General features: G+C 49.7%; 1 protein-coding gene and 2 long non-coding RNA genes across 5 annotated transcripts in view; 2 read left to right on the forward strand and 1 right to left on the reverse strand.

Annotated features, from left to right (window-relative positions):
* The window catches only part of PRKCA (protein kinase C alpha), a 398,747-nt gene that overhangs the window by 31,649 nt on the left and 340,696 nt on the right, over positions 1-26,402 (reverse strand). For both annotated transcript variants that reach the window (XR_013552221.2, XM_078438248.2), the window contains exons 10-13: positions 25,550-25,723; positions 23,541-23,632; positions 20,975-21,037; positions 19,956-20,094 (exon numbers count right to left, since the gene is read on the reverse strand). Coding sequence is in view for 1 of the 2 variants with exons in the window: in XM_078438248.2 (XP_078294374.1) it covers positions 19,956-20,094; positions 20,975-21,037; positions 23,541-23,632; positions 25,550-25,723 (468 nt within the window). In the remaining variant the exon portion in view is untranslated. The remainder of the gene's footprint in view (positions 1-19,955; positions 20,095-20,974; positions 21,038-23,540; positions 23,633-25,549; positions 25,724-26,402) is intronic.
* Positions 70-13,073, forward strand: LOC144614418 (uncharacterized). Of its 2 annotated transcripts, none has more exons than XR_013552224.2 (3): positions 70-2,271; positions 6,500-6,623; positions 9,731-13,073. It is a non-coding gene; the product is annotated as an uncharacterized LOC144614418 (long non-coding RNA). The 2 variants fall into 2 exon arrangements; XR_013552225.2 differs by lacking the exon at positions 9,731-13,073 and adding an exon at positions 6,794-7,041.
* LOC144614417 (uncharacterized) lies at positions 20,107-25,870 on the forward strand. Its single transcript, XR_013552222.2, has 3 exons — positions 20,107-20,844; positions 24,473-24,604; positions 25,527-25,870. It is a non-coding gene; the product is annotated as an uncharacterized LOC144614417 (long non-coding RNA).

Raw genomic sequence — 26,402 nt, forward strand, 5'->3', positions numbered from 1 at the left:
TAAAAAGATTAACTCAAAAGAAGTGTCCTTTTTGGTTAGAAATGTGTGTATTTATGAGTGAAATGCACGAGAGATGAAGTATTTATGGGTGAAATGACATGATATCTTAGATTTGTTTTACTTTTTAATTTTTTAATGTTTATTTATTTTTGACAGAGAGAGAGAGAGAGAGAGAGAGAGAGAGACAGACAGACAGACAGACAGACACAGAGCACGAGCGGGGCAGGGGCAGAGAGAGAGGGAGACACAGAATCCGAAGCAGGTTCCAGGCTCTGAGCTGTCAGTACAGAGCCTGAAGGGGGGCTCGAACTCACAGAGTGTGAGATCATGACCTGAGCCGAAGTCGGACGCTCAACCCACTGAGCCACCCAGGCGCCCCAGATTTGTTTTAAATACTTAAGCAAGATAAGTGGAAAAGGATCAGAGTAGATGAAATGAGATGCCCAAAATGCAGGCAGCTGGTGAGGAGCGGGGTGATAGCTTGCAGAGACCTGTCCCCCGACTGCTCCCTCCATCTTTGTGGCTCTCAGAAGTACGAGAATAATCCCGCGACCTGCCCTCATGGAAGAGGGTAACACTGATTTGAATTTCTAGTTCACAGGCTATTAAAACACTGGTATAGTTGCCTAAGGCACACAATCCCTGCCCCCTCCCTCCACCATGGATCACGCCCCAGGATTCCAGGTGAAGACGTCCCAACAGGTACTCAGCAAGACCATTCTGCCATTTTGCATATGCATTTGCCTTTGAAACGTTCCAGGATATTTTTTTTAATGGCCCATGATGTCTAATGAAATGTCCTGGGACATAAACCTTCTGTGTGTTTCTTCCTCTCTATGTCTTTAATGTATTACCAATATTTCTCCCTGTAGAACGAGAAATACAAGCTCTTGTGGCTTGCCTCAGTGTGGGCGGCAACCGCGGGATACACGCTTGGATCTGGCAGCTTTAGAGCTCATTTCCTTGACAAGAAAATGATAACCAGAGGAACCTATGAGGGGGCCTTCTTTTCTTTTTTAAACTCCGTTTGTTCTTTTTTGAAAACTTGGAAATTGCACGCATACAGGGTATAAAAAGCCCTACTAAAATGAGCTGCTACGCGTTACCTGATGACGGACATTGACGCCTGTCATTCTGGTTCCAAGACAGGAAATAACTGGATCAACGCTTGTCTTGACCAAGTAGAACAACAAGAGAAATGCTCTTTGGGAGAGCAAAGACATACATTTGCTAAGCACCTCCTATGTATCAGATGCTCTAGGAACACTCTGGCGAACCCAATGCGGCAGAAATGATATTCTTCCCGTTTTATAGGTGAGAAAGCTGATGTGGCCAAAAGTTTAAGAGACCTGCCCAAAGCCAATCAGTTCGTAAGTGGTGCCCTGAATATTGACATTTTGTTTTAAAAATACAGCTTATGGCTTTCAAATATATGTAATCACGCATACTGAGACCACATAAAATATTAATCAAAGGGCTTCAAGGATTAAAGAGGTTTAAAATCACCGGTTTTAGTAGCTGTACCTCTAACATTTCAAAAGCACTTGAATAAAATTTGTTCTTGCAACTGTATGAAAACCAGTCCCGGAAATCTATTTTCATGAATCAGTGTTTTAGTTACTCTGTTTCTAACACAGGCAGAGCGGAGGCACCGTGTTGCTGTGGGAATTAATCAAGCTGCAGAATGGTGGGGGCTGAGTGAGGGAGGTCACGGCGTATTTCATATCCTCTCGTCTACAAATATCTGAGCAATGTGACCAACCAGACTCCTCTCCTGGGTGGCACCAAATGCCACCTGAGTTTGGAAAGCTGTCAGAGGTCACGGGTACGGAAACCCTGTTTTTGGCCAGAATGATTCACAAATTCTGAAAGCCAGGCCCCTGAAGGGTTTTGTTTTGTTTTGTTTTGTTTCTTGACTCTTATTATCAACTTTGGTTCCACTTGCTTTTTATTTTCTGTTTCCACAGCATTAAACTCTCATGACTCCTGCTGATAACACCCTCTCCTTCCTCCAAGGCTTACCAAAGCAGAACGTCAAGTGCCAGTGGCTCGTTTTTCTCGGCGATGGCACTTGGCAGTCTCTGGAGCCCGCCAGCTCCGCAACTGGGGCCAAGATGACAAAGTCATGCTGAATACTGCAGTGCCTTCAGCTGTAATAACAGGCTGGGATTTCGAACTCAGCGGGAATTCTTCTCGGGGCAGCTCACAGTGTTATCAGCCCTGACTTGTGCGCTCGATGAGACGGGAAGGTCCGGAGAGCTAAGTTACAAGGTACAGTGGTGCAACCTTACCATCGCAAATTCATTTTTATTTTATTTTTTTAAGGTTTTTTTTTTTTTTTAATATTTTTGAGAGAGAGAGAGAGAGAGGGAGAGAGAGGGAGAGAGAGGGAGAGAGAGGGAGGGAGAGGGAGGGAGGGAGGAGGGAGGAGGGAGGGAGGAGGGAGGAGGGAGAGGGAGAGAGAGAATAAGCAGGGGAGGGGCAGAGAGAGAGGGAGACGCAGAATCTGAAGCAGGCTCCAGGCTCCGAGCTGTCAGCACAGAGCCCGATGCGGGGCTCGAACTCACGGACCGCGAGATCGTGACCTGAGCCGAAGTCGGACGCTTAACCGACTGAGCCACCCAGGCGCCCTGCAAATTCATTTGTAGAATGAAACATGCTTTTCCCCTCAATGATGAGCTGCTATTAATAAATACCTCCGATTATCCAAAATCTCACTGCCAAAGGGAAATGGTGTTAGGGAGCCCCATTTGGAGATAAACATTTAGATACACATGATGTAGGATGTTGGCTGCCCTGCCTGTGAGCTGTCTACACCTGTGCTGTGTGGTACAGTAGCCACGAGCCACAGTGGCTCCTGAGCATTCAGTGGCTTAGTGCAAACTCGGGTGCTCTAGGTGTAAAATACACACCAGATTCTGAATACTTGGGACCAAAACCGTAAAATATCTCATTAGTATTTTGGAGATATTGGGTTAAATAAAATATGCCAGACTTAATTTCACCTGCTTCTTTTTTCACTTTTAAAACTGCGGATGCTAGGGGGCGCCTGGCTGGCTCAGTCAGTAGAGCATGGGCCTCTTGATCTTGGGGTCGTGAGTTTGAGCCCCATATTGGGTGTAGAGCTTACTTACTTACATCTATCTATCTATCTATCCATCCATCCATTTATCTATCTATCTATCTATCTATCTATCTATCTATCTTTAGAAAAAACAAAACAAGAATCTGGCTGCTACATGCAGTTTGGCTTGCATTTTATTTCTTTTTTTTTGCATTTTATTTCTACTGGATGATGCTGGTCTACACCCCCTCACAGGCTCCTACAACCCACTCTAGTTCCTGGGCTCTTATTGGCCCAGGGAGTCAGCTTTGGGTTGAGCACCAGGCTCAGAGAACACAGAATGGATGGTGAGGCTCTCTTGTTTCTGTCCCCACTGCGGATGGGAGCAGGTGTCTCTGGGATGTGTGGGCCAATGGAGGCTTGTGGCCAAGCCCTGCAGGGGGGTGGGGGAGTGGGGGGGGGCTGAGATGGCAATTTGGTTCCCACAGCAGAGAACCTCACAAAAGAGAGGCTGACTTGGCAGATCTCCCTTTGGCACATGGAGGGTGGCCTTTAGCTTCAACGACAGACCCCCAACAGGGCCACTGTCATTCAGCTTTACTGCTATTTGTCATTACGATCATTTTCCTTACACTTACATGAGCCAATTGCCTGGGGGAGATGTCAGGATGTTTCAAACGGCTGCCTGTCTTGTAAAAGTAAGATATGAATGATCTTTCTTCCAGGCCGGGCACAGGACCAGGAATGAGGGGGATGGCGGTGGGGGGGGGGGGTGGCTTCTCATCTCTGACCAGGCCAAAGGCCACAGTTGCTGGAAGGACATTGCTCGGAAACCACCCACCTTCCACCCTCTGCCAGGGCTGCGTACTCAAAGGCCTCTCAAAGAGGAGGGGGGTGCTTCAGAAGCTTTTGGGGGGGCAGCATGGTGAGGTTCCCGACGCTGCTGGTGATAGCAACCAAGACTGTAGGCAACGTCACCATCGTGGTACTCGCTGTGCGCCAGGCTCTTTAGCCCGTTGGCGCGTTTAGCCCTTGTGAGACTTTTAGGAGACTTTTCCTCACCATTTCAAAGGTGAGGAAGTGAGGTTAAGGAGCTTGCCCAAGGATAGATACACAGCAAGTAAGCCGCATCGCCAGGATTTGAACTCTGGTTCTCCAGACTCGGCATCCACACGTCTGACCTTTTTTCCAAACTGAAGAGCAGCCCATGACCCAGTGTGGTTCCCTAGACGGCTATGGTGGGAACTGACCCAAAAAGGGGTTCAAATGCTGAACAGGATCACAGCTGCCAAGATGGCCATTTGGCTCAGGAACTCTAGCCCTGGAGGCCTGGTCTTAACGGGACCCATGAGATCGCCATGTGTGTGAAGAGTCACTCTCCTGTTCCTGATTGTACCCTGACTGGACTCAACTCCTCATTTTCACACCGTGTTTACTCGCCAACCCTCCCGAACCTGCTCTGATCAGCGAGCGGCCTGACCACAGAAGGCTCTCTCCAGGCTGCCATTATAAAATAGCACTGGCCTTTATGCATAAAACATGCTTGAGGCCTTTTACCGCCTCAGGGCAACAAAAAATATCTCTTCCTCTTATTAAAAAATAAAAATATTTCAGGGGTGTCTGGGTGGCTACGTTCATTGAGTGTCTCTTGGTTTTGGCTCAGATCACGATCTCACGGTTTGTGGGGTGGAGCCCCGTGTCAGGCTCTGCAATGAGAGCAAAGAGCCCGCTTGGGATTCTCTCTCTCCCTCTCTCTCTGCCCCTCCCTTGCCTTGTATGCTCTCTCTCTCAAAATAAATAAACAAACGTTAAAAAAATAAAAATATTTTAATTTTTTAAATATTTATTTATTTGAGAGAGAGAGAGAGCGCGCGCGCGTGCATGAGTGGGGGAGAGAAAGAGGGAGGGAGACACAGAGTCCAAAGCAGGGTCCAGGCTCTGAGCTGTCAATACAGAGCCTGATGTGGGGACTGAACTCCCAAACTGTGAGATCATGACCTGAGCCAAAGTTGGACACCCGACTGACTGAGCCACTCAGGCACCCCTAAAAATATTTTGATGAAAAAATTATGGTTGTCTCGAAAAACATCGTAAGTTCCCAAGGGCAGATCATGGAACACAAGAGGCCCTCTTTATGTACATGGTGGAAAACAGCAATGTGTCAAAACAGTCGGGGGAAAAAAGATCAGCTGGAGTGTCTTCTGGGTGTTCTGTCCTGACAGCTGGGACCGTGAGTTCCCGAAGTGTCTCCTCCACTCCCTCCTCTGGGGCCCACAGACCCAGGCCACGCCTCTCCTGGAGCCTTGGCCACATCTTGCTGAGACTGCTTCTCTGCCCCCACTCAACCCCTAGAGGCCTCCCCAGCAGGGGCCGGGCTGCCCTCCTGCGCAATGGGACCCCGCCCAGCATCACGAAACCACCCTGGAAGCTTGTGCTGGAGAAACAAGTCGATCTAATCCAAGCCCAAACTGTGGGCACCACTGACCTTTTAAGCGCAAAATCCAAAGTGCCTGTAGGAGTGCTGGGTTGCTAAGGCTGCAGGGAGCCTTTGAGGTGCTTTGCAAAAGTGTCCTCAGGGTTCTGAAAAGGAACCTGAGGTTCAGAGTAGCTAAGTGGCTTGCTTGAAGGTCACTGGGCTGGTTAGCGACACTGTCTCCTGACTGTGTCCCCTTCCTACAGCACCAAGCTTGGGCCAGAGCATGAGAAACAGAAAAGCTTCATGGTGAGTGAGGGTGAGGCAGCCATTCCCCGCCCCTGCCCCCCACCACCAGCCAAGAGGCTTCCCAGTCAAACACCTTCTGGGAGGCACGTCCAAGCCCAGACTGCCAACAGCCACTGCACAGGAAGCACACCGTGAGGAGAACGCTCTGAACCTGACTTCTGGGGACCAGCTCTGCCATGTGGGAGCTGTGTGACCTTGAACAAGTTGCTTAGCCTCTCTGAGTTTCCATTGCCTCAGCTGTGATATTGGAAATCGGGCACCTACCGGGTCAGAACGCGGTAGGGGATAAAACGGCCTTTTGTATAATAGACTGTGTTTACTGCAGGTGAGTTGAATGTATTATATGGCTCCATAATGCCTTAACATCGGAAATAAGAAACGGCTCCCGGGTATGGCAGGCAGGCGAAAATGAAATCAAGGCAATAAACGGAACCCGGCTCACAGGAGGACAAAGGAAACATTCTGCTGTCAGAGATTATATGCGTACTATGCATTAAACACCCCGAAATGATTGCTGGCACCTGGCAATTCTCATCAACACCGAACCTTCCATTCACTCTATCTGCAAATATTAGCTTCCTATGTGCCGGACACTGCTCTAGGCATGGGGTACATAAACAAATAAAACAGATTTTAAAAGCCCCTTCTCGTGCAATTAAATTAATTTTTACCAGGGCAGCAAAACTTTAGGTTTCTCTTTTTCTCATTCACAGACCCTCCCCACTTCCTCCTTCCCTCACTCACGCTGTTTATGGCTAATTGCACGTTTCTTTGGACTGGGCGCTGCTGGGCACAGGGATTGGGACTCGAACTAGGGAGACACAGACACGAAAATGGGTAAGTAACACTAAAATGTAATACCTTATATCAGGGATCTTAGCACATCGCGTGACAAATACCTGCTATGTTTGAAATATTTGGACAAAATGCATTATATAAGTATAAAGAGAATTGCCACAAGATGAAAATGGCATGTCTGGAGTCTAAAGCATATACTGTCTATTTAGACAGAAACTGAGGCTCCATCTAGGATTGGAGAGAACAGAAAATGACTTCTCGAATGACAACAAAGGTGCTTTACAATCTATTCATAGTACCCACCTCTTCTCCATCCCTGATGGCTCACTTTATGGGAACAGAGAGTGAACAGCAGGACAACTGAAGTCCTGCTCCCCCAAAAGGTCCTAAGAGGAACACCTGGCACTAAAATGCTTTGTAACGATTAACACTGGCTTTAAAGAGCATCTCCTACAAAAGGGAGGAAGGGAGGAAGGGAGGAAGGGAGGAAGGGAGGAAGGGAGGAAGGAAGGAAGGAAGGAAGGAAGGAAAGAGGGACGGAGGGAGAAGCAAAGCCTGGAGGGAGACCAAGCCTGGTGATTACAGACCTCCTTTCCAGGTCTATCCCTGACTTTCATTTAGCAGAGAAAGACCAGAAGCTATATATCTTTTAATTAATAAAATTAAAAAAAAATTTTTTTTTTAATGTTTATTTATTTTTGAGAGAGAGACAGAGCGTGAGAGGTGGAGGGGCAGAGCGAGAGAAGGAGTCACAGAATCTGAAGCAGGCTCCAGGCTCTGAGCTGTCAGCACAGAGCCCAATGCGGGGCTCGAACTCACGGACTGTGAGATCATAACCTGAGCTGAAGTCGGACGTTTAACCGACTGAGCCACCCAGGTGCCCCATTAATTAATAAAAATTTTTAAAGTTTTAAAATTAATGGGGTGTCTGGGTGGCTCAGTCGGTTAGGCATCCAACTTTGGCTCAGGTCATGATCTTATGGTTTGTGAGTTTGAGCCTTGTGTCGGGCTCCGTGCTGACAGCTCAGAGCCTGGAGCCTGCTTCAGATTCTGTGTCTCCCTCCTCTGACCCTCCCCTGCTCGTGCTCTCTCTCTCAAAAATAAATAAGCATTAAAGGTTTTAAATTATATTTTTAATGTTTATTTGTTTTTGAGAGAAAGAGAGAGAGAGAACAAGCAAGCGTGGGGGTAGGATAAAGAGAGAGGGAGAGAGAGAGAGAATCCCAAGCAGGCTCTGCACTGTCAGCACAGAGCCCGACGCAGGGTCCGAACTCACGAACCATGAGATCATGACCTGAGCCAAAATCAAGAGTTGGATGTTTAACAGACTAAGCCACCCAGGTGCCCCCATTAATACATTTTTTAAAAAAGTTTTAGGGTCACGGCAAAACTGAGCAGACTGTACAGGGTTCCCATATACTCCATCCACACACGTGCAGTCTTCCCCCCCCCCCCCCCCATGAATAGCCCTCACCAGAGTGGTATGTTTGTTACAACGGATAAACTACATTGTCGCATTATCCTCATCCAGAGTTTAGCTGGGGTTCACTCTTGGCATTGTGCATTCCACGGGTTTTTGAAAACGGATCGTAACATGTATTGGCCACTGTCGTATTGCACACAATTTCACTGCCCATCTGTTCTGCCTCCTTCTCCACTAACCCATGGCCACCACTCGTCTTTTATATTGTCTCCATAGCTCTGCCTTTTCCACTATGTCACAGAGGCAGAATCATACAGCGTGCACGCTTTTCAGATCGGCTTCTTTCACGTAGCGATACTGACTTAAGGTTCCTCCAGGTCTTTTCACGGCTTGACAGTTCATTTCTTTTTAGGGCTGGATAATATTCCATTATGCAGCTGCATCACGGTTTAGTTAGCCGTTCACCTGCTGAGGGGCACCTTGGTTGCCTCTAGGTTTTGGCAATTGTGGATAAAGTGGTTGCAAACCTCCGTGTGCAGGCTTTGTGCAGACATAAGTTACGCAGAAGTTTGTATAAGGTGCATGACTGATGGATTGTATGGTAAAGACTATGTTTAGCTTTGTCAGAAACTGCGGGACGGTCTTCCAAAGTGGCTGGGCCGATTCTGAGGGAGCCACAAGTAAAATTGTGAATGAAGTGCCCGCCTTTCCAGGCTGCAAAAAAATACCCCTGCACCTGGCATTTCTTTCCCTCTGGGATGTGTGCTACTGAGTTGTGGCAGGTGATCTGTGACCCTTGAGGTAGGCATTCATGCTGAATTAATTACATGTGGGAAAGTGTTCCCGCTTCAAGTCTTTGTGATTCTTCCCAGGAAACGCTAATCTCCTGCTTGGGCTAATCTCTCTCTAGCTCCTTGGTAACACGGGCTGGTCACAGAAGAAATCAGCGCGGTGACAATGAAACGAGTCTGGGAACACATCCGCCTAATTGACTTGGTCACCTGACCTCTTTAGCACAATGTCTATAATCCCTTGTTACACCGAAGAAATCAAACACCTCTTTAGACACTCTCCTCCCAACCTGATGTTTTCAAGAACCTTCTCAACAGCGAGATACATCCTGATACTAACTCTAATAGAGGCCAAACTGGAATCAGAGCTACCCCCGAGCACAGTCCTTAGGCCACACTGTGCCGGGCACTACTGTTTACCCCTGGGGAAGTTGAGGCACAAGCAAGCTCCGGTGCAGTGACACACAGTGGGAACACAGCAGAGCCCGGACTCAGCCTGGCTCTTGTGTTCCCGCTCTCCTCTGCAAGCAGGAGCTGGGAATGGGACAAGGTCATCTGAGACACTGCCTTTGACCTTGAGACCTTCATTCATTCCTCCTGCCTGTTTTGCGTCGTAAGAGAGACGATGACGTTGACCGTGACTATATAAAATACGTCTTGGTTTACGACATGCTTTCCCTGGCCTAAATGCAGGACTCCATACTGGCCCAGGATGGGTCCACCTCTAACATTTGGGGGATGCCAGGGGACACTGGGACAAGAGTGACTGAGGCCCACATACTGAACAAGTGTCTGAATACACGTTACAAACCAATGGTTACATGTTCTCTCCTACCACCTTGACCAACAGGCCTTCCTGTATCGGTCAGCTCAGGCTGCCGGAACAGAATACCAGAGACTGACTGCCTTAAATCACATTCGTTTTCTCATAGGTCTGCAGGCTGGACATCCAAGACCAAGGTGCCTGCTGGCACAGTTGCTCTCTCATGGAACCTTCTCTCTTTGGCTACAGCCAGCCTCCTCCTCCAGGTGTCTCACCCAGCCTTTCCTCTGTGAGGGTGCGCTTCTGCTGTCTCCTGGTCTTTCTGTAAGGACATCGGTCCTATCAGCTCAGGGCCCCACTCTGAAGGACCTCATTTAACCTTAATACATTCTTAAAGGCCCTATATCTCTGCATACAGTCACATGGGGGGTTAGGGAGCAGCCTGGGTTTTGTGGGGATAGAAGTTGGTCCATAATGCTTCTCAACTGCCTGGGGGGCAGGATGGACCCCTTAGATTCCACCCACTTCTCTTCTTAGTCCTTTGTCACATCTATGAGGACCCTGTGCACCCTGACCTGCACGTCCTAGCTCTGTCCTACTGTCCCCTGTATACAGCCACCACTGGCCTCTCCATCGTATACAGGAGTCAGGGCAGTGTCCCTAGGAAAAATGGATCTTAGAGAGAGGCCCGTGTAGGTCATGGAAGGGAGTTCCCAGGTCCCCAGGGGCATGTCCCCCAAGCCCTACAGCACCTCTAACCCTATGCAGAGTGCTAAGGCTGGAGGAGGGCCAAGGGAGAACCCTCTAAAGTCGGAGGTGGCAACCTCCAGCCTGCGGGCCAACTCCAGCCTGCTCCCGTTTGTGTACGACCTGCCTGTGAACACATGCAAAATGAAAAAAATGTAAAAAAAAAAAAAAAAAAAAAAAGACTACCAGCCTTTTGGCAAGAACAGCTCAATTCTGCCTCTTGGAAAGCTCAAAGCCTGAAACATTTATCCTCTAGCCCTTAGCAGAAGAAGTCTGCTGATCTCAGCTCTAAAACACAGGGCAGGGACCCCTGGGTCCCTCAGCACCTTTGAGAGACATCCTTTCCACGTGCTGTATTGAGGAACTTCCACTGGGCAACACAGAGCTCAAAACCAGCTGCCTCCAAAAGCCACAGTGACCCCTCCCATCCCCCCTTAGGGTGACAATGCCACCCCTCCCACCAACAGACAGAATTTATAGCACCTCCCTTAGAATCTGGGCGTGCTCTGGGCCTTGCTTTGACTTACAGGATGTGGTTGAAGGGACACAGTTAAGCTCCAGGTGCTGCTTAAGGGGACTTATGGCTTCTGTTTTTGCCCTCTTGGGAACCAGCCACCATGCTGAGAAGCTCTGGATAAACTACTCAATGGTGACAGATCTCATGGAAAGACAGACGACACAGAGGAGAACCCATGGGGCTTTGGCCAATGGCCAACAACCCAAGGACATCTCGGATTCTCCAGGGCCACAGAGCCAATGGTAGCCAATGCCCCCAGAAGCAGTGAGGAGTCAGGCCTGCCGAGTCCTGCCTGAGGTTCTGACCCACAGAGTCACAGCATTCACGTGGTTGTTGTTCTAAGCCATGAAGTTTGGGGGCAGTTACACAGCAACGGATAATTGAAACAACTGTCAAATAACAGACCAAAAAAATGTATGGGGGCTTCTGCTGAGGCAGCCAGGGCAAAACTCACGTAATCTTCGAAGTCATACTCTGAGGGTGATACTGTGATGATCCCCATTTCACAGATGTCACCCCATGTTCTTAAAAGAGCAGAACTGCAGCGAGAGTTCACTATACAATGTTGCAGAAAAAGCCACCTGAAATCAAATAGGAAGCTTCCCCTCAGGGGTGGACGGTCTGCATGGGGCCAAAACACAGTAAAAAGGAATCAGTCCAGAATCAAATGTATTGTCACCTGCCTGCTAGTCCCCCTCCAAGTGCTTCTCAAACTCAGTCACGGCACCCGTCACCGGTCTCTCTCAGGGCGGTGGACGGGGGTGGCTGGTGCTGGGGAATCAGACAAGATCCAGAGCCTGGTGCCCACGTGGGACCCTCCCTACCTCAGGCCTTCTCTGCTGAACAGGGAGCTGTTCCAAATGTTCACTGTGTATCTGAACAAAATAACTACTTGTGCAGTAAAGGAATGACCTAGGAATTAGGAATCAATCCTGTGCCCGTGGGAGTTGTATTAGTTGGAATAAAAGACTCCCGAGAATGGAGAGGTCTCACAGTCTGGTGGTCTTTCTAGAGGCGTTTGGTAACAGGGCAGTAAGCGACAGACTGAGGGCGGAACCTGGCCACTGATGGCATTAGGGCAGCCGATCCGCCCTTGATGGCCCAGGGTCCCTGCCCTGCCACTTGCTATCTATGAGGCCTGGGCAGGTCACCTGTCCTCTCCGTGTCTCCTGTCCCTTGTCTGTAAAACTGGGGTAACACCACTCGCCTCAGAGGCCTAGTGTAAGGTTTCAGCAGGACAACAGACATAAGCACGTAGTACGTAGGAGGGAATGAGTCGGTGTCGGTCATCACTCTCAAGATACGCCCCCCCTCCATTGCAAAGTAAGAGGTGAAATAAGATGTCAGAAATCTCTGACCCATTTTTACGGGACTTATTTATTTATTTTTATTAAAAAAATTTTTTTTTAATGTTTATTTTTGAGAGAGAGAGAGAGAGAGGGGCAGAGCATGAGCGGGGGAGGGGCAGAGAGAGAGGGAGGCACAGAATCCGAAGCAGGCTCCAGACTCTGAGCTGTCAGCACACAGCCTGACACAGGGCTCGAACCCACAAACCGTGAGATCGTGACCTGAGCTGAAGTCGGATGCTTACCCGACTGAGCCACCCAGGCGCCCCTGTTTTTACAGGATTTTAACAGATCCCCGAATGAAAGGCCAATGAATGCAGCCACAGCACATGGGGAACCCCATGAGGGCTCTGCAAACAAGTCTGGGGACTGAGGGCAGCTTCTTTGCAGTGATGGAGGGAGGCACTCGCGGGGTACAGCTGAGCCCACCTCTGCAGTCCCCTTCTCCGGGGAGAACAGCCACTATGAGGGGCAGCAGACCGGCCCTGGGTTCGAGCCCAGGTCTGCCCTGAATTGGGGCCGTGGGAAAAAATGACCGCATCTCGTTGCACCTTGGGCTCGTCATCTGGAAAACAGAGCCACTGACACCAACCTCGTAGAGCTGACTTAAATAGAAGACAGAATCAGCGAGGTGCTCTGCCTTGGGTCTAGCTAACCCACGAGAAGCTGGCTTATCTCGAGGAAGAACCGGAAGGGAGTCGGGAAGAAGGATGGGGCCCGCAGAGGCCTCGGGGACCACAATGTCACAGAGGGGGCCAAGTGCTCCGGAGAACAGGGCTACGCTGATAAAACCCTGAGGCCAGGTGAACTAAGAGAGCTGCAGGCAGATGATAACATACGTGAGACAATATAACCAGCATAATTCCTGGAAAGGATCTGAGGACAGTCACACAATTTAAGAAGAACCACCCAAGGGAAAGCCTGGTCTTGGCTCTTTAAATATTTCTTGGGGAAGGCGGCTGCTTCATGTTCTTCTGCAAAGCCGGAGGCATCGGACCATGACCTTGCACAGAGGGGGCACTAGCCCCCGAAAGCAAGCAAGCCACCCTTCGGCTTATCATTCTCCTTTAATGAAGCACTTCTCGGCTCGCCGGTGTGGTGTGGGGCCGGGCTCGGAGGCGCCGATCCTGGAGGCGCCCCGGCTGGTGCCGACTGGCTGCTCTCCGTCTCTCACTGCCCCCCTTTCTTCTCAGCTGCGCAAGGCCTAATTTACTGCCTGGCTGCGTGCACCTCGTCAGTTCTTTTCTCATTTAACCATCAGACCCGTTTTCATCTCCATCCTAATCTACAACTCTTTCCCCAAAGGCCAGGACGTGTCTCCTGGGGCGTTGATATTCTGGCACTTTGGGCCGTCTGGGGGACCCAGGCTGATGGCCCACCATTTTGGACACTTGGGGGTCCCCAGTGCACCAGCTCTCGTGGGTCGAGGACGTGAGGCACGTGGCTGTCCCTTGCAGCCCATCTCGTGCCACCAGCATCAGCTCTTGGGAATCACCTTGGGATTCACCTGCTGGCAGCCTTGGGGATCGCCTAATGACCTGCCACGGAGTTCCTGACCTCTCAGTGCCACAGCCTCAGCTCTGCTCTGTGGCCGAGCCCCTCCTCCACAGCAGGGACGTGGCATGCTGCACCTGCTTTTCCCAGATACACTCCACCCACCAGGTACTGCTCCAGACCCCGGGGCTAGGGGCTCCGCAGCAAACAAAACACAGCGATTCTACGGGGGGCCGGGCGGGCTGGGCTAGACAGACAGACACACACACACACACACACACACACACACACACACACACAAGTCCCGACAGGGTGTATCCGAGGGTGATGAATACCATGGAAGGAGAGCAGGGAGGCGGGCAAGAGTGCTGAATGGGGGCCGGAGGTCTGCAGGTTTAAACAGAGTCACCAGGAAAGACGGCCTCCTGCAGGTGACATCTGAGCTGAGGGGCAGGAGGAAGCCACGCGGAAGGGGGAAGGATATGCCAGGTAGAGGGAACGAGAAGAGCGAAAGCTCTTGGAAGGGTCTGGCGAATTTGGGGAGCGGAAAGGAAGCCAGTACAGCTGGTCTGGGGAGATAGGGGTGAGGGGTGGAGGGTGAGGTGAGAGATGATGTTAGAGAGGGAAGGGGCGCAGAAAACAAGGATCTCGGGCCACCGTGAGGACCTCGGCTTCTTCAAGAGGTCTAATTCAGAGACGAACCCCCCTCCTCAGACCCCGTGGCAGCGTCCTGCCCTTCTGTCACTCTCCTCCACCCCCCACCCCCAACTGAACCTCGTCCCCACTCTCCTGTTCTGACAGACACTGTTCTCTGGCCTCACTCACCTGTTCCCACTGCCTGCTCGGTCACTTCAGGTGGCTTGTGCAGGTGACTGGCCCCGGATGGGCCCCAGCCTGCAGCAATCTCTGTTCCCCTGCACCCAGAGAACTGTGTCTTGCCGGGCAGTTACTGCGTGTGTGTGGGTCACCGGCTGTCCCCACGGAGTGGAGCAGGGCACCTCCTGCCCCCAGGTCCCTGCCTACCCCTTCCGGTGAGGATGACTTCCACGTTCTTCCTTCCTCCTGCTTCCTTGTCCCATTCCCTCCTGACCTGTGGGATGCTCTCTCCCCACCCCCCCAGCCCCCTTCCACACACACATACCCTCTATCTTCATTCTTCCTCGCTCTGAGCATGTTCCCTCTGCTCTAGAAACATGCTCAGCCTTACTGATGCCTCCTTCACCTCGCTTCCCTGGGAGTGACCGTCTATCCACCATCCCCCTGATCATTTATCATACGTTCCCCTAAGTTCCAGCCTGGCGGCTGACGCCCACCCTCCACTCAGCGTCATCTGGCTTCTGCTGCATCATCACCACATGCTCTTAGGGACGGCTGGCTCCCCGTGGCCAGATCCCCTCCCACCCCCACCTCCCTGACCTCTGCCGTCCCTGGCCACCTCTGAGTTCGTGAGCACTTACCTTCCTTGTGTCTAAGACCCTATGGCTCCCTAGTCCTTCCGCTTCTCTGGATGCCCCTTGGTCTTTTTCCCCCCATTCCTAAAATGTGGCTCCCCCAAATGTGACCCTTGAACCCCTCCAGAACAGGTCACAGCTGGTGGCCCGTTGGCTGAATCTTACCTCTGTCCATTGCTCTTACTTTTTTCTTTTCTGAAGTTTATTTATTTATTTTGAGAGAGAGAAAGCACGAGTCGGGGAGGGGCAGCGAGAGAGGGGGAGAGAGAGAATCCCAAGCAGGCTCAGTGCAGAGCCTGATGTGGGGCTTGACCCCATGAACCGTGAGATCATGACCTGAGCAGAAGTCGAACGCTTAACTGCCCCTCTCTTAATACGTTTTACACCCAACTTTGAACAATTGGGCAAATTTTACATAAAAGTGCAGACTTCTGGCGGCTGTCATAGGCAGTACGGGGCTGGCCTTCCCATAGGGATGGAAGGAGAAGCCACGTTCCCCTAGGATGGGTCTCCAGCTCCCTGACCTCATCCAGCCCCCAACCCTCACAGGAGTCTGCACATCTGCTTGTGGCCGGCGGGCTGTAGGCCGGCTACTGTGCGTACAGACTGTTCTGGTTCCCTTGGCCACGTGGGGGGTGCCATCTGCTCTTGCCGAGGGGAACGCCGTCTCACCCACGTCCCTCACCCCACGTCTCTCCTGGGTTGCCGTGGCCCATTTCGAACTGCCTCCAGCTCCAGGCCCCTCCCAGGTCCTCGCTGGCCCCCTTTCTGTGCTGAGCCTGCCCGGGACTCAGCAGGCACTCTCCTGGCTTCCCAGGGGTCTGCCCAGCTGTAATAGCAGGAATACACCCCCCGAGTCACTGACCGCAGGTAGACAGAACCGTGACTCCGGTCCCCAACTCCGGGTCAGACGGACGAGGGGAGTTTTCGCTGATCTCTGGAGGTGGGGCCACAGGTGGAAAGAATACCAGGGCTCTAGGGTCAGAATGTCTCAGGTCCAAATCCTACCTCTGCCTGTTATCAGCTGCTGTGTGGCCTGGGGCGGGTCACTTCATCTCTGCTCATGTACAAAATTCGACAAAACAGAAGATGTGCTGGAGGGTCTGGTACAGAGTAGTCACTATGTCATGGGTCGCTGCCCCTGCCACAGCGAGGGTTCCGCGTGGCACAGTACCACATGGGGTACTCAGGGGTCCGCCAGCAGAAGCCAGCCCTTTCCCTGCCGCCTCTCTTTCTTCCAGGAAACAGTGGGCAGTGCTAGTGTTCACAGTCCGATTCTGAGCTGCCGGGGGGTCCTGACCCTGCAACGGGACTTCACTTTCAGGTGGGGGATTAAATCCGGATGGTGCTTCTGTGCGCCCTTCTCAGGGGCTCGCGCCCACCCCAGAGAATCCTCTCTATGCCAAAGCCAAGAGTACCGGTAACGTCAGGTGCGGGAATCATTTTCTGATTAGTGCCCCTTCCGTGGGTGTCCAACTCAATGCCAGAAGTCCTGTCTGTTAGTGACATTTTCTGCCTTAGCTTATCTTCACCGGTTAAGGAGATGCCACAATGTTAATCCATTTCAAGGGTTTTGAACAAACAGTCATAAATATTTGAGCCTCTGCTTTGCCTATTAAGGGAAATGCCATTGAAGATAATTATTTTTACGTCTGCCTGACAGAAAGATTTACACAGAGGACAGAATTATATTACCCTCTGAGCAAAATTCAGAAACCGTGAACCTAGATGGTCCTCGTCTTCACTGCGATTATTCCTATGGCTGAATATGCCGAATTCCTGGACCCGGAGGGGGAAAATGCCGGCAAAAGGGAAGACAACCTACGATTACCGCGCAGTGAGTCCCCCAAATGGTTCAGCTTATTTTTCAACGAAAGCCAACTAGGATCTAAACACGGACTTTGGGGTCTGTTGGCGTGAGGGTCACGTTTTCCACACTGTAAGGCATGTCAAGGACAGGGCCCCGTGGGATACGCTACCCCAGTGGCACCCTGCTTGGCACGGTACGTGTGTGGAGTGCTGAGCCCACGAATCACTCAGCATCAGAGCAGCGGTTTAACGACGTGGGCAGTACGACGGCCGGCGGGCAGCTTGAGCCTGATGGTGAAGCCTGGTTCACGCACTTCTCAGTAATGTGGCCTCAGACCCTCACTGCCTCGGGCACCTCATCCGAAACATGCCGTGAGGACCACCGAGGGAGGCTGTGCAGAAGACCGTAAGGGGTTCACAGTGCAATGTGGCGGATGAGTCAAGTGAACGATGACCACGGCAGGACCAACTTGTCTCGCGCCAGACAACGCTCCGAGCTACGGACAATGACCTCATGAGGTCCACATTATTATCCCCACTTCACAGGTGGGGAAACTGAGGCACAGGATACTTAAGCAACCTGCCCAGGTGGCTGAGGTGCACTCAAATATGATGACGGCAGTTCTAGAAAGGGCTCAGGTGAAAAAGCCAATCTCCAAAGGTTATATACCGTACGACTCCCTCCAGTGACATTCTTGAAATAACAAAGTTATGGGATGGAAAATTGGTGAGTGGTTTCTGGGAGGTGGGGATGGGGACAGGAGGAGGTGGGCGTGGCTATAAAAGGCTCCTAGGAAGGGACAGAACCATACCATCTCCTGACTGTGGTGCTGGAGAACTGAATCTATACACGTGATCACGGTGCACAGAACTGAACATACACACAAATGAGTACAAGTTAAAAAAGAAAAAAAAAAAAAAAAAAGCTCCAAAGCTACCAAGATATGTTACAGAAGCATGTTTACGTGTACTTGGAGGAGGAGAGTGGGAGTTTATCAAATACAGTTAGATGAGACACCATCATGAGTGTGGCGGGATGCGCCGTGTCCCCTTCCCCAAAGGTGGGTGCATCTGAATCCGGAATCTGTGCATATGTTAATTTTACTTGGGAAAAGGAATTTTGCAGATGTGATTAAGGAGCCTGAGACAGAGGGACAAACCTGGGTTATCTGGGTGGGCCCCACGTAATCACAATGGTCCTTAGGAGAGGGAGGCTATGGGGTTGGGGTCATAAAAGACAGAAATGGTAAGTAAAGACACTACACCATGGACTGTAGCCACGTAGAGACTGGAAAAAGGCAAGGCAACAGGACTACCCCCCCCACCCCCACCCCAGAGCTTCTGGAGGGAGCTTAGCCTTGCCAACAACTTGACTTTGACCCTGTGAGACTGATTCTAGACTTCTGGCCCCCAGAGCCTTAAGATAATAAATTTGTATTGTTTTAATACACTAACTGCAGGGCTATTCTTTGTAGCAGCAACAGGAAACTAATACAATGAAGAACATTAGAAAAAAAAAAAAAAAGGACAACAAACATCAATTGTTTGGAGTGGTTCATCTCTGTGGGAGGCTGTCATCCCCGGGAATATCAGGTGGCTGAGGTGTTACTGAACACAGGAAGCTATTTGTTTGATCGCAGAGACTGGGTCTTAATGGAGATGAAGTTCAAACCATCTTTCTTCCAAAAACACTGCCATTCCCTGTCACCACACTCTTGTAGGAGCTGGTGGGTGTTAAATGGAGCAGGCACAGAAGGTATCAGAATAAACACTGCATCAGGAAGTTGTATTTTTACTGTATGATCTTCCCCATTCTTCGTGTTTGAAAAATATGACACTTCAAGCTCACGTGATGCCTGGAGATCGTGATGCATGAATTCTTTGGTGGGGGGAGGGGAAACCCCACTAAGTTATGTATCAAGATAATATATCACCTTTGTGGTTGAGAATTTAAGTTTCTGAGTAAATGTTCTAAGTCTATGTCTCCACACTGTCTGGGCATGTAACAAACAAACAAACTCTTACTTAACAAAGGGAAAAAAATTTAGCTTCCTTTTGGAATCCTGGCTACCACCGAGGGTCTATTGGGTGCAGAACACCGTATTTGGCATTTCTGTCCTCAGAGCGATTATACAGGTGTAGAATCTCTAACTTGCCGCTGTGGAAACAGGGCTGCAGAGAGCTTAAGTGACTTGCCTGAGTTCCCACAGCCTGCAGAGAAGAGTCAGGACTGAAGCACACACTGGGCTGATTCCTACGCGCGTGTCTTTTTCAAGATACCTACTGCCTCTAAGATAAACATTTGGGGCAACAGGTTAAATAAATGCCACACAAGCTGCCAACAGCTAGCGCGAGAGCTCCGCTAGAGGGAAGGATGACCTGACTTTGTTACTTTCTGTCATGCTGCAGCTCAGCTGGGAAGAAACTGTTGCAGCCACAGGGCTGTGTGTGGGGACAGAAAGTTGGCTACACAGTGACCCAGGGTTACAGCCCACCCAGTCGCTGGCGTGTAGGAAGATTCACAATAGGAAGAAGGGTACTCAGTATGTATCGTAACAAAGATGAAGCAACGTGGCCACTGTTGCAAACACACATCTTGGAACCACTCCCTTTACGACCGCGCGGAAATGTTCATGATCAATTCCAGGGTGTCATTTAGAGAACCAGTCACTTGGATTTTACCAAAAAGCCACCATCGGAACCACCTTCTGACCCAGTTTTCCCAGGCGGAACATTTTTACGAGCCAGATCCCCCTTTCTCTGCCCAACAGTGTAGCTTAAATTGTTTTGACCGTGACCGTGTAAGAAATCTATTTCATTTACCACACAACACGGCTCCACGAAACAAGACATATCCTTACCGTGTGGCGAGCTCTCGTACTTGTTTTCTAATTTGCTCTAGTTTAGTTCAGTCCGTTTTGTGCTCGCTGACCTAGGGATTCACTAATGATTCTCTGCCCCGGCGAGAATTGATTGTAGTTGCTATTTGAAAGGTCTGGTCTAGAAAACAAGGGGAATCGGGGTCCCTACCTCTGGAGCAATGTAATCGGGAGTCCCACAGAAGGTCCTGGTTGTGACTCCGTCCATCATGTGCTCTTTGCACATCCCGAAGTCAGCAATCTTGATATGCCCTTCTGAGTCCAGCATGACATTGTCTAACTTCAGATCCCTGCAAGGAAGCAGGACAGCGTCAGCGTCCTTCCCGTGACACTACGTGGTTTGCTCTGGAGCCACTGAGACCGAAGGATATTTGACTAGCTACCATCTCAATGGCATAGAACTATGGGTCCCAGGAGAGCTGGGACAAGGAAATAACTCTTTTTCTTTTTTTAATCTCCAGAGAGAGCGTAACATAGGGCCTAGGACACAGTAGGTAGTTAATAAATGCACACCGAATCAATGACTGAATGGCTGGACTAGTGATCCCCAACCTCGGCTGAGCATGATTCTAATTTAGCAGATCTGGGCAGATCTCAGTCAGATGATTTACTAATATCACAGGAGGGGTGCCTGGTGCACAGCCAGGTTTGCAAAATCACAGGTTTAGAACAACCTCATTGGGTCACACAAGTGTCCCTTCCAAGTGTCTGCTGTATGTCTTTTACTCTTTAATTAACACCAGAATTCTTTCTTTGGCATCAGACTCTCACTGTAGATAACAACCTAAAGGATTTAATTCAATGGTTTTCTTTCCCCTGCCTCTCCCTAGCTCCCCACGTTCCTCTCCTGCCGAGCATCTATAACAGAAATTCGTTTTCCATTGCTCCCTGACCTCTGTTCCAAAAAAAGGCAGAGGAAGGAGCCGCCAGGGGAGAGAAAAAAGCATGTTTTCTTGTGGGAAGCAGAAGCGAGACAGAAAATCTTTTGACATCCGGAAATCAGAAAGTGGCTCTGATTTGCCAGGAGGCTGCCGACAAAGGTGGGTCCCAGCAGGTCTCTGTTACCTCAATGGGTAGCAATTCTGCGTCTTAAGTCCCCACTACAGAATTACGCACACACAGAGGTGCAGGGGTCCGTCGCAGTGCTGCGGGCAGGGATTCAGCACGCACCTGTAAATGATTCCTCTTTTATGAAGAAAGAACAATCCAATGGAGATCTCTGCCGCATAAAATCTGCAGAAGGAAATGCTGGTCAGGTCTCTGGCTTGCTCTTTGGATTCCTGAATGTTTCGTACCCTTCTAGTTCAGGCATCAAAGAGATACTAGAATGTTAGAAGATCCCGGGACGCTCAGAGATCAGCATGGCCCTACCCATGACTAACTCTTTGCCCTTCCCTCTGCCGTTTCACCACTCCAACCTCCCGAGGCATTTTACAGCTACTAAGTCAATGAGACAGGTTTATTACCTGTCTGGAAACCAACACTTCTTGTCTGAGGTGGGTGGACAGGTAATGTACTGCTTAAACGAAATTTCGAATACAATCTTTTAAAGAGTGGCTGCTGGACTATTTTGTGTCAGGACTCGGGTAGAGTGGAGAAAACTGCCATTTTCCTATTTGTGGACAGTGCCTAGTGAGGCACCCTGTAGCTGGTGAATTCACCACCCCCCCCCATCCTCGCCCCAAGTGCTGAGATAAATGGGACATGCACCGTGATTCATACTCGAGTTTACCCTTTTAAATAATTCATAATAAACTCAGAGTAAATGCTGAAAGAGGTTTTAAAATTTGCAGAGTGTTTAGGAATCTTTGAAGTCTGAGAAGCCACAAGACTGTGCCTGTGCAAACATCACACCCAGGAGGCTTAAAATAAGCAGAGAGCAACCTCTCTAATGATAAGGACCAAACTCTTACTGGGGATGGGGGTGGGGGGCACCCCTAAGGTCCGGCAGGAGAAGGACGGGATGGGGGGAAGGAAATGAGACGGGATTCCGGGCGACTTTTACATTATCTTTCATGCTTTCCTGTATTTTGAAAATAAAACACTTTCCAGGAACTCAAATACAATGTTAAGGCCACCGAACGAGATGCCTTAATGTTACCTTGCAACCTAAGGTCGCTATTCTGCCACTTACTCTTTCCAGCTCTGTGTTATCAAGCTTTACTTTATAATCCGAGCATTTTAATGCTTTGTAAGTACCAGAATAAGAGAGGAGATAAAGACAGGCATTTCTGAAAACTGAAAAGCAAAAAATAAAACCAGAAAACAAAAAGAATCCCCCTTTGCATTAAAAAAAAAATTTTTTTTTAAACATTTATTTATTATTGAGAGACAGACACAAAGCATGAGCAGGGGAGGGGCAGAGAGAGGGGGAGACACAGAATCCGAAGCAGGCTCCAGCACAGAGCCCGACTCGGGGCTCGAACTCACAAACTGTGAGATCATAACCCGAGCCGAAGTTGGTGGCTTAACCGACTGAGCCACCCAGGCACTCCTCCCTTTGCATTTTTTTAAGTTTGTTACCACAGAATTCCCTCTTCTACCTTTAGTTCATCTTCCCTGAGACAGATCAACCAACCCGCAGAGACCAAACACTCTACAGACTTAGCTTTTAGACTGAACATGGGCCAGAATCCCATTAACATTTGCTAACTTAATTAATCAGGGCACGTGCCCACTATGCATCCTCGCTGAGGGAAATGAAAGAGCTGTTTGTATAGATTTGCTTCTGCTGAGTGTCCTGTGACCTCCTGGCCCCTGAAAAATGGTTTGATCTTTCAGGTATCAAAGTCCCTGCCTAGACGGGCAATTCTCTGTCTTCCCCTGGAGCCCATGTCTCTCCCCCACGCTGGTGACTCCTGCGGCCCCGATGAAACCCTCCAAGCGGAGCTCCCGGTTCTCCCCCAGATCCTCTCCTCCTTGGCGGCTGCTCCCTCCCAAACCGAAGATGAGGTATCACCCGAAGAGGTTTCTCTCTTATTCCTCCAGACTGTTTCTCAAAGACCCTAACCCCTCTTTGGATCCAAGGTCAAGACCGAATTAAAGCTCCGTTGTCTCTCCTCTACACAGATTTTCACCAACCCCTTTGCACCGGCCCCTACGCTCCCTCCCTCCTTCCTTCCTTCCACTCTTGGTCAGCGGGGCTCTGTGAAAACTTAGCCTCAGGGTATCAAGCCCCACTGAGCCCCCCAACAGCCTTCGGTGGTCCTCAGCCAGGTGCTCCACCGGACTCATCATCGGGAGCTCCTCCCGCCCCCCGACCCAATCTCAAACCGTCTTCTGCCCCGCTGGCTTGGGCAAGAACATTCCCTGAAGATGTTCTTTCCTCACTCTCCTCTTTATCAGGGCTTGCATGCTATCTGTGCTGCTTCTAAAGTGACGGCTACACATGACAATTGTCCAGAGACGACTTCTACTCCACGTCAGGCGGTGAGCTCCCTGAGGGCAGAGAAAGCCTTTCACATCCCAGTGCCTGATGCATCATGGGTGTGCAATAACTGTTCAGTAACAAGGGGCTGACTCGATCAGTGACGGTGGAACTGGGGGATGGGGGGAGGATACACCAGCATCTCCAATTCACCGGAAGCAGAATCAACCTCTCCTTTGGAAGCGCATAGATGGACCCAGCCAAGAAGTCTGCCCCCTGGGAGGTTCCAGTGCTCAACTCCGAAGTGACAAAGCCCCATCTTCCACATTTGAACTGTCTAAATTCAGGGACTTAAAAAAAAATACTCACACTGCTTGTGGTTCCTTAAATTTTCCTACTTGCTGGATGTGGTACATGAGGTCCCCACCGTTGACGTATTCCATGACAAAGTACAGTCGATCCTGAAGACCAAGGTTCAACACGTGAGTAGGGCTTGGCCACGGGCCGAGAGGCTTCCTTCACTCCACTCTTTCCAGACTCTGCTTGGCTTTTGCATTAGTTAACAAACTGTGGGCCATGCTGGCAGAGCTGATCAGTGGAGCCGAGCCCTTGGAGATTATTCTTCCCCGATAAAAAATACGTAATGAACCCTAGTGCACGAGGGCCTTGGGAAGTATAAAGTCATTATGTAACTCTGAAATAATGGCCCTCTGTCAACACGTCTGCCCCCTTCTGGTTCCATATGCTCCCTGTTACAGTAATGGCCTCACACGCTCTTCCCCTTTCTCCTGCACACATACTGCACGTTTAACGGATGCTGTGAAGAATCCTTGTGGGCCGATTATTGACTTTTAACCGGTGTTTCTGGTTTGCAGCGTCTGGGGGGCAAGCCACAGTGATGCAGTCATATGTCTCACTGGATGCTTCTGGAAACAAATCTCATGAGCTAGGTTGGGCTCCTAAATTATAAATGTTCAATACTGTGGGGGAGGGAACTATAACTGGAGAGGTTAACCAAATGTTCTTTTGCATCCATAACAGGCCCAAACATTGTTTCTTATTTTCTGTCACTGGCGTGCTAAGTGTCGGCACAGCACACCAAGTGAAAGCCAACCTCGGCTCGCTTCTAGACATCATCGCCATTTCACGGAGGTTATGAAACATTCAAGTGTTGCACAGGGAGGGACAAAATGATGAAGTGGCTGCTGACAGCCGGGAAACAGCTCCAGAAGCTTCTACCTCTAGCTTTCCTGTTAGGAATTTTAACTCCATCTTTATTTCTATGTTTTGTTTCTTTCCAGAGCTTAAACAGTGTTACCAGTGTCCTGACCAGGGGGACGGGACCTGGGCTGGGGTTCGGAGACATGGACCCCTCTCTGGCACATCGCTCTTCCCTCCCTGGCCAAGAGATTTTAAGGAGAAACGTTAAGACGGTAAGTCATTTTCTGGCCAGAAGGAAGTTGAAAATAATTAAACTCATAACAGTAATAATTATAGCCACTTATTACTGAGTCATATCTTAGCAAGGGCAGCCACCGAGGAGTAGAAAGCCTGTCTTTGGTGCCACAAAAAAAGTTTGTATTTCTTGCAGGGCACTGGCAAGCTCCATGCCAGGAGCTTGGCTGATCAGTGTTTTGGAACTTGTTTTCTGTCCTCTTTTTAGTTTTCCTGTAAGACAGGGCTGGGCAAACTTTCTGTAAAGGGCTAGAGACAGTAAATACTTTGGGCTCTGTGTGGGTCTTGGAACTATTCTACTCTGCCTTCATAGCCTGAGAGCCACCGTGGATGATAAGCACATGAAGGAATGTGGCTGTGTTCCAAGAAAACAATTCATGGCCACTGAAATGTGAATTTCATCTAATTTACGCATGTCACAAAGTATCATTCCTTGTGGGTTTCTTTCCTCTCTAACCTTTCTTAGCGCTCACGGGCTGTCCAAAACAGACCAGATGGCCAACCCTGCTGTGTGCAGGAAATAAGAATACACCCTTTCAGGAGATCAAGTTTCCTAATGTTCCGAGGCTATGCTTGGCAACTGATCAGTAGCCTTAAAAAGCCGGGACCGTGAGTTAGTTTATTGGTTTTGTATCCTTAGGTCCTAGCACAGTGCCTGGGATAACAAAAACCTTTCATGCAAATGTCTGCTGAATTCAACAGCATTAATGCCACGTCTCTCAGTAGGGCACATCCCAGAGAGGGGACACCCCAAAGCTACCGGTGGTGCAACAATGGGAGGTTGTTCCCAGCTTATGCCTTTCTTCAGCCTTCTCCACTGGAGTAAGGTTGATTCAGACGCTTAGAACACTCCGGTTCAGGGGTCACCCTTGGTAGCACATGCCGTGTGTTGTGCTACAGGTATGCACTCCCAGGGTCCTTACCACCGTCTGGAAGCAGGAGTGAAGCTGTGTCAGGAACGGGGGCTTGTCAAGCAAGGCCAGGACTCGCTTCTCCACCATGGTGCACTCCACGTCGTCATCCTGAATCACCACGTCCTTCTTCAGGATTTTGATGGCATACAGTTCTTCTGTCCCCTTCCTGTCAGCGAGCATCACCTGGGAGCAGACGGAAGGCAACCTGAAAACTCTGACCCTGTGTCTGGTACCCGGGGTAGGGGAGGAACCTGGTCAGGTGACCACTCAGACTGTTCTAGTTTGTGCAAGTTTATAAATGTGTGATATAAACATATTCATAAAGTTCCATTTCGTGTGTGAATTTTGAGATACTGCACGTCAGTGTAGATTAAATTCCTCCAGCCCTGTGTAATTTAGAAACTGTTGGGATTTGCACCCTGTGTAGGCTACGGCCCCATGATGGCGCTATTGTGGCTGCTAAAAGGAACATACACGGCCCTCAGCATTAGTCTTGAAGGGTGCACACTTTTCAGGAGCATCCTTTGTACAAAAATGGGACTGACCTTTATAAGCTTCTCACGAGTCAGGAACCGAGACAGAAAAAGGCAGGATGGAAATCGCTTCCTGGATCTACCATGAGATTTGGGGCCAGAGAAGCCAAATGTGGTCATATAGGTTGATCACTGAAGAAAACCCAGTTCAGCATCTCTTAATTATTACATTCACTTACTACAAATCAACTTTTAATTTTTAGTTGTGAAAAGTAATCATTCAGCTAACATTTTGGAGCACCTGCTTTGTTCTCAACCCTGAAATGGTAACATACAGTGAACCCTCTGTAGCTTTTTTTTTTTTTTTTTTAAGTTTATTTATTTATTTT

Source organism: Panthera onca, chromosome E1 (assembly GCF_046562875.1).
Source record: "Panthera onca isolate mPanOnc1 chromosome E1, mPanOnc1 haplotype 2, whole genome shotgun sequence".
Lineage (NCBI taxonomy): Eukaryota > Metazoa > Chordata > Mammalia > Carnivora > Felidae > Panthera > Panthera onca.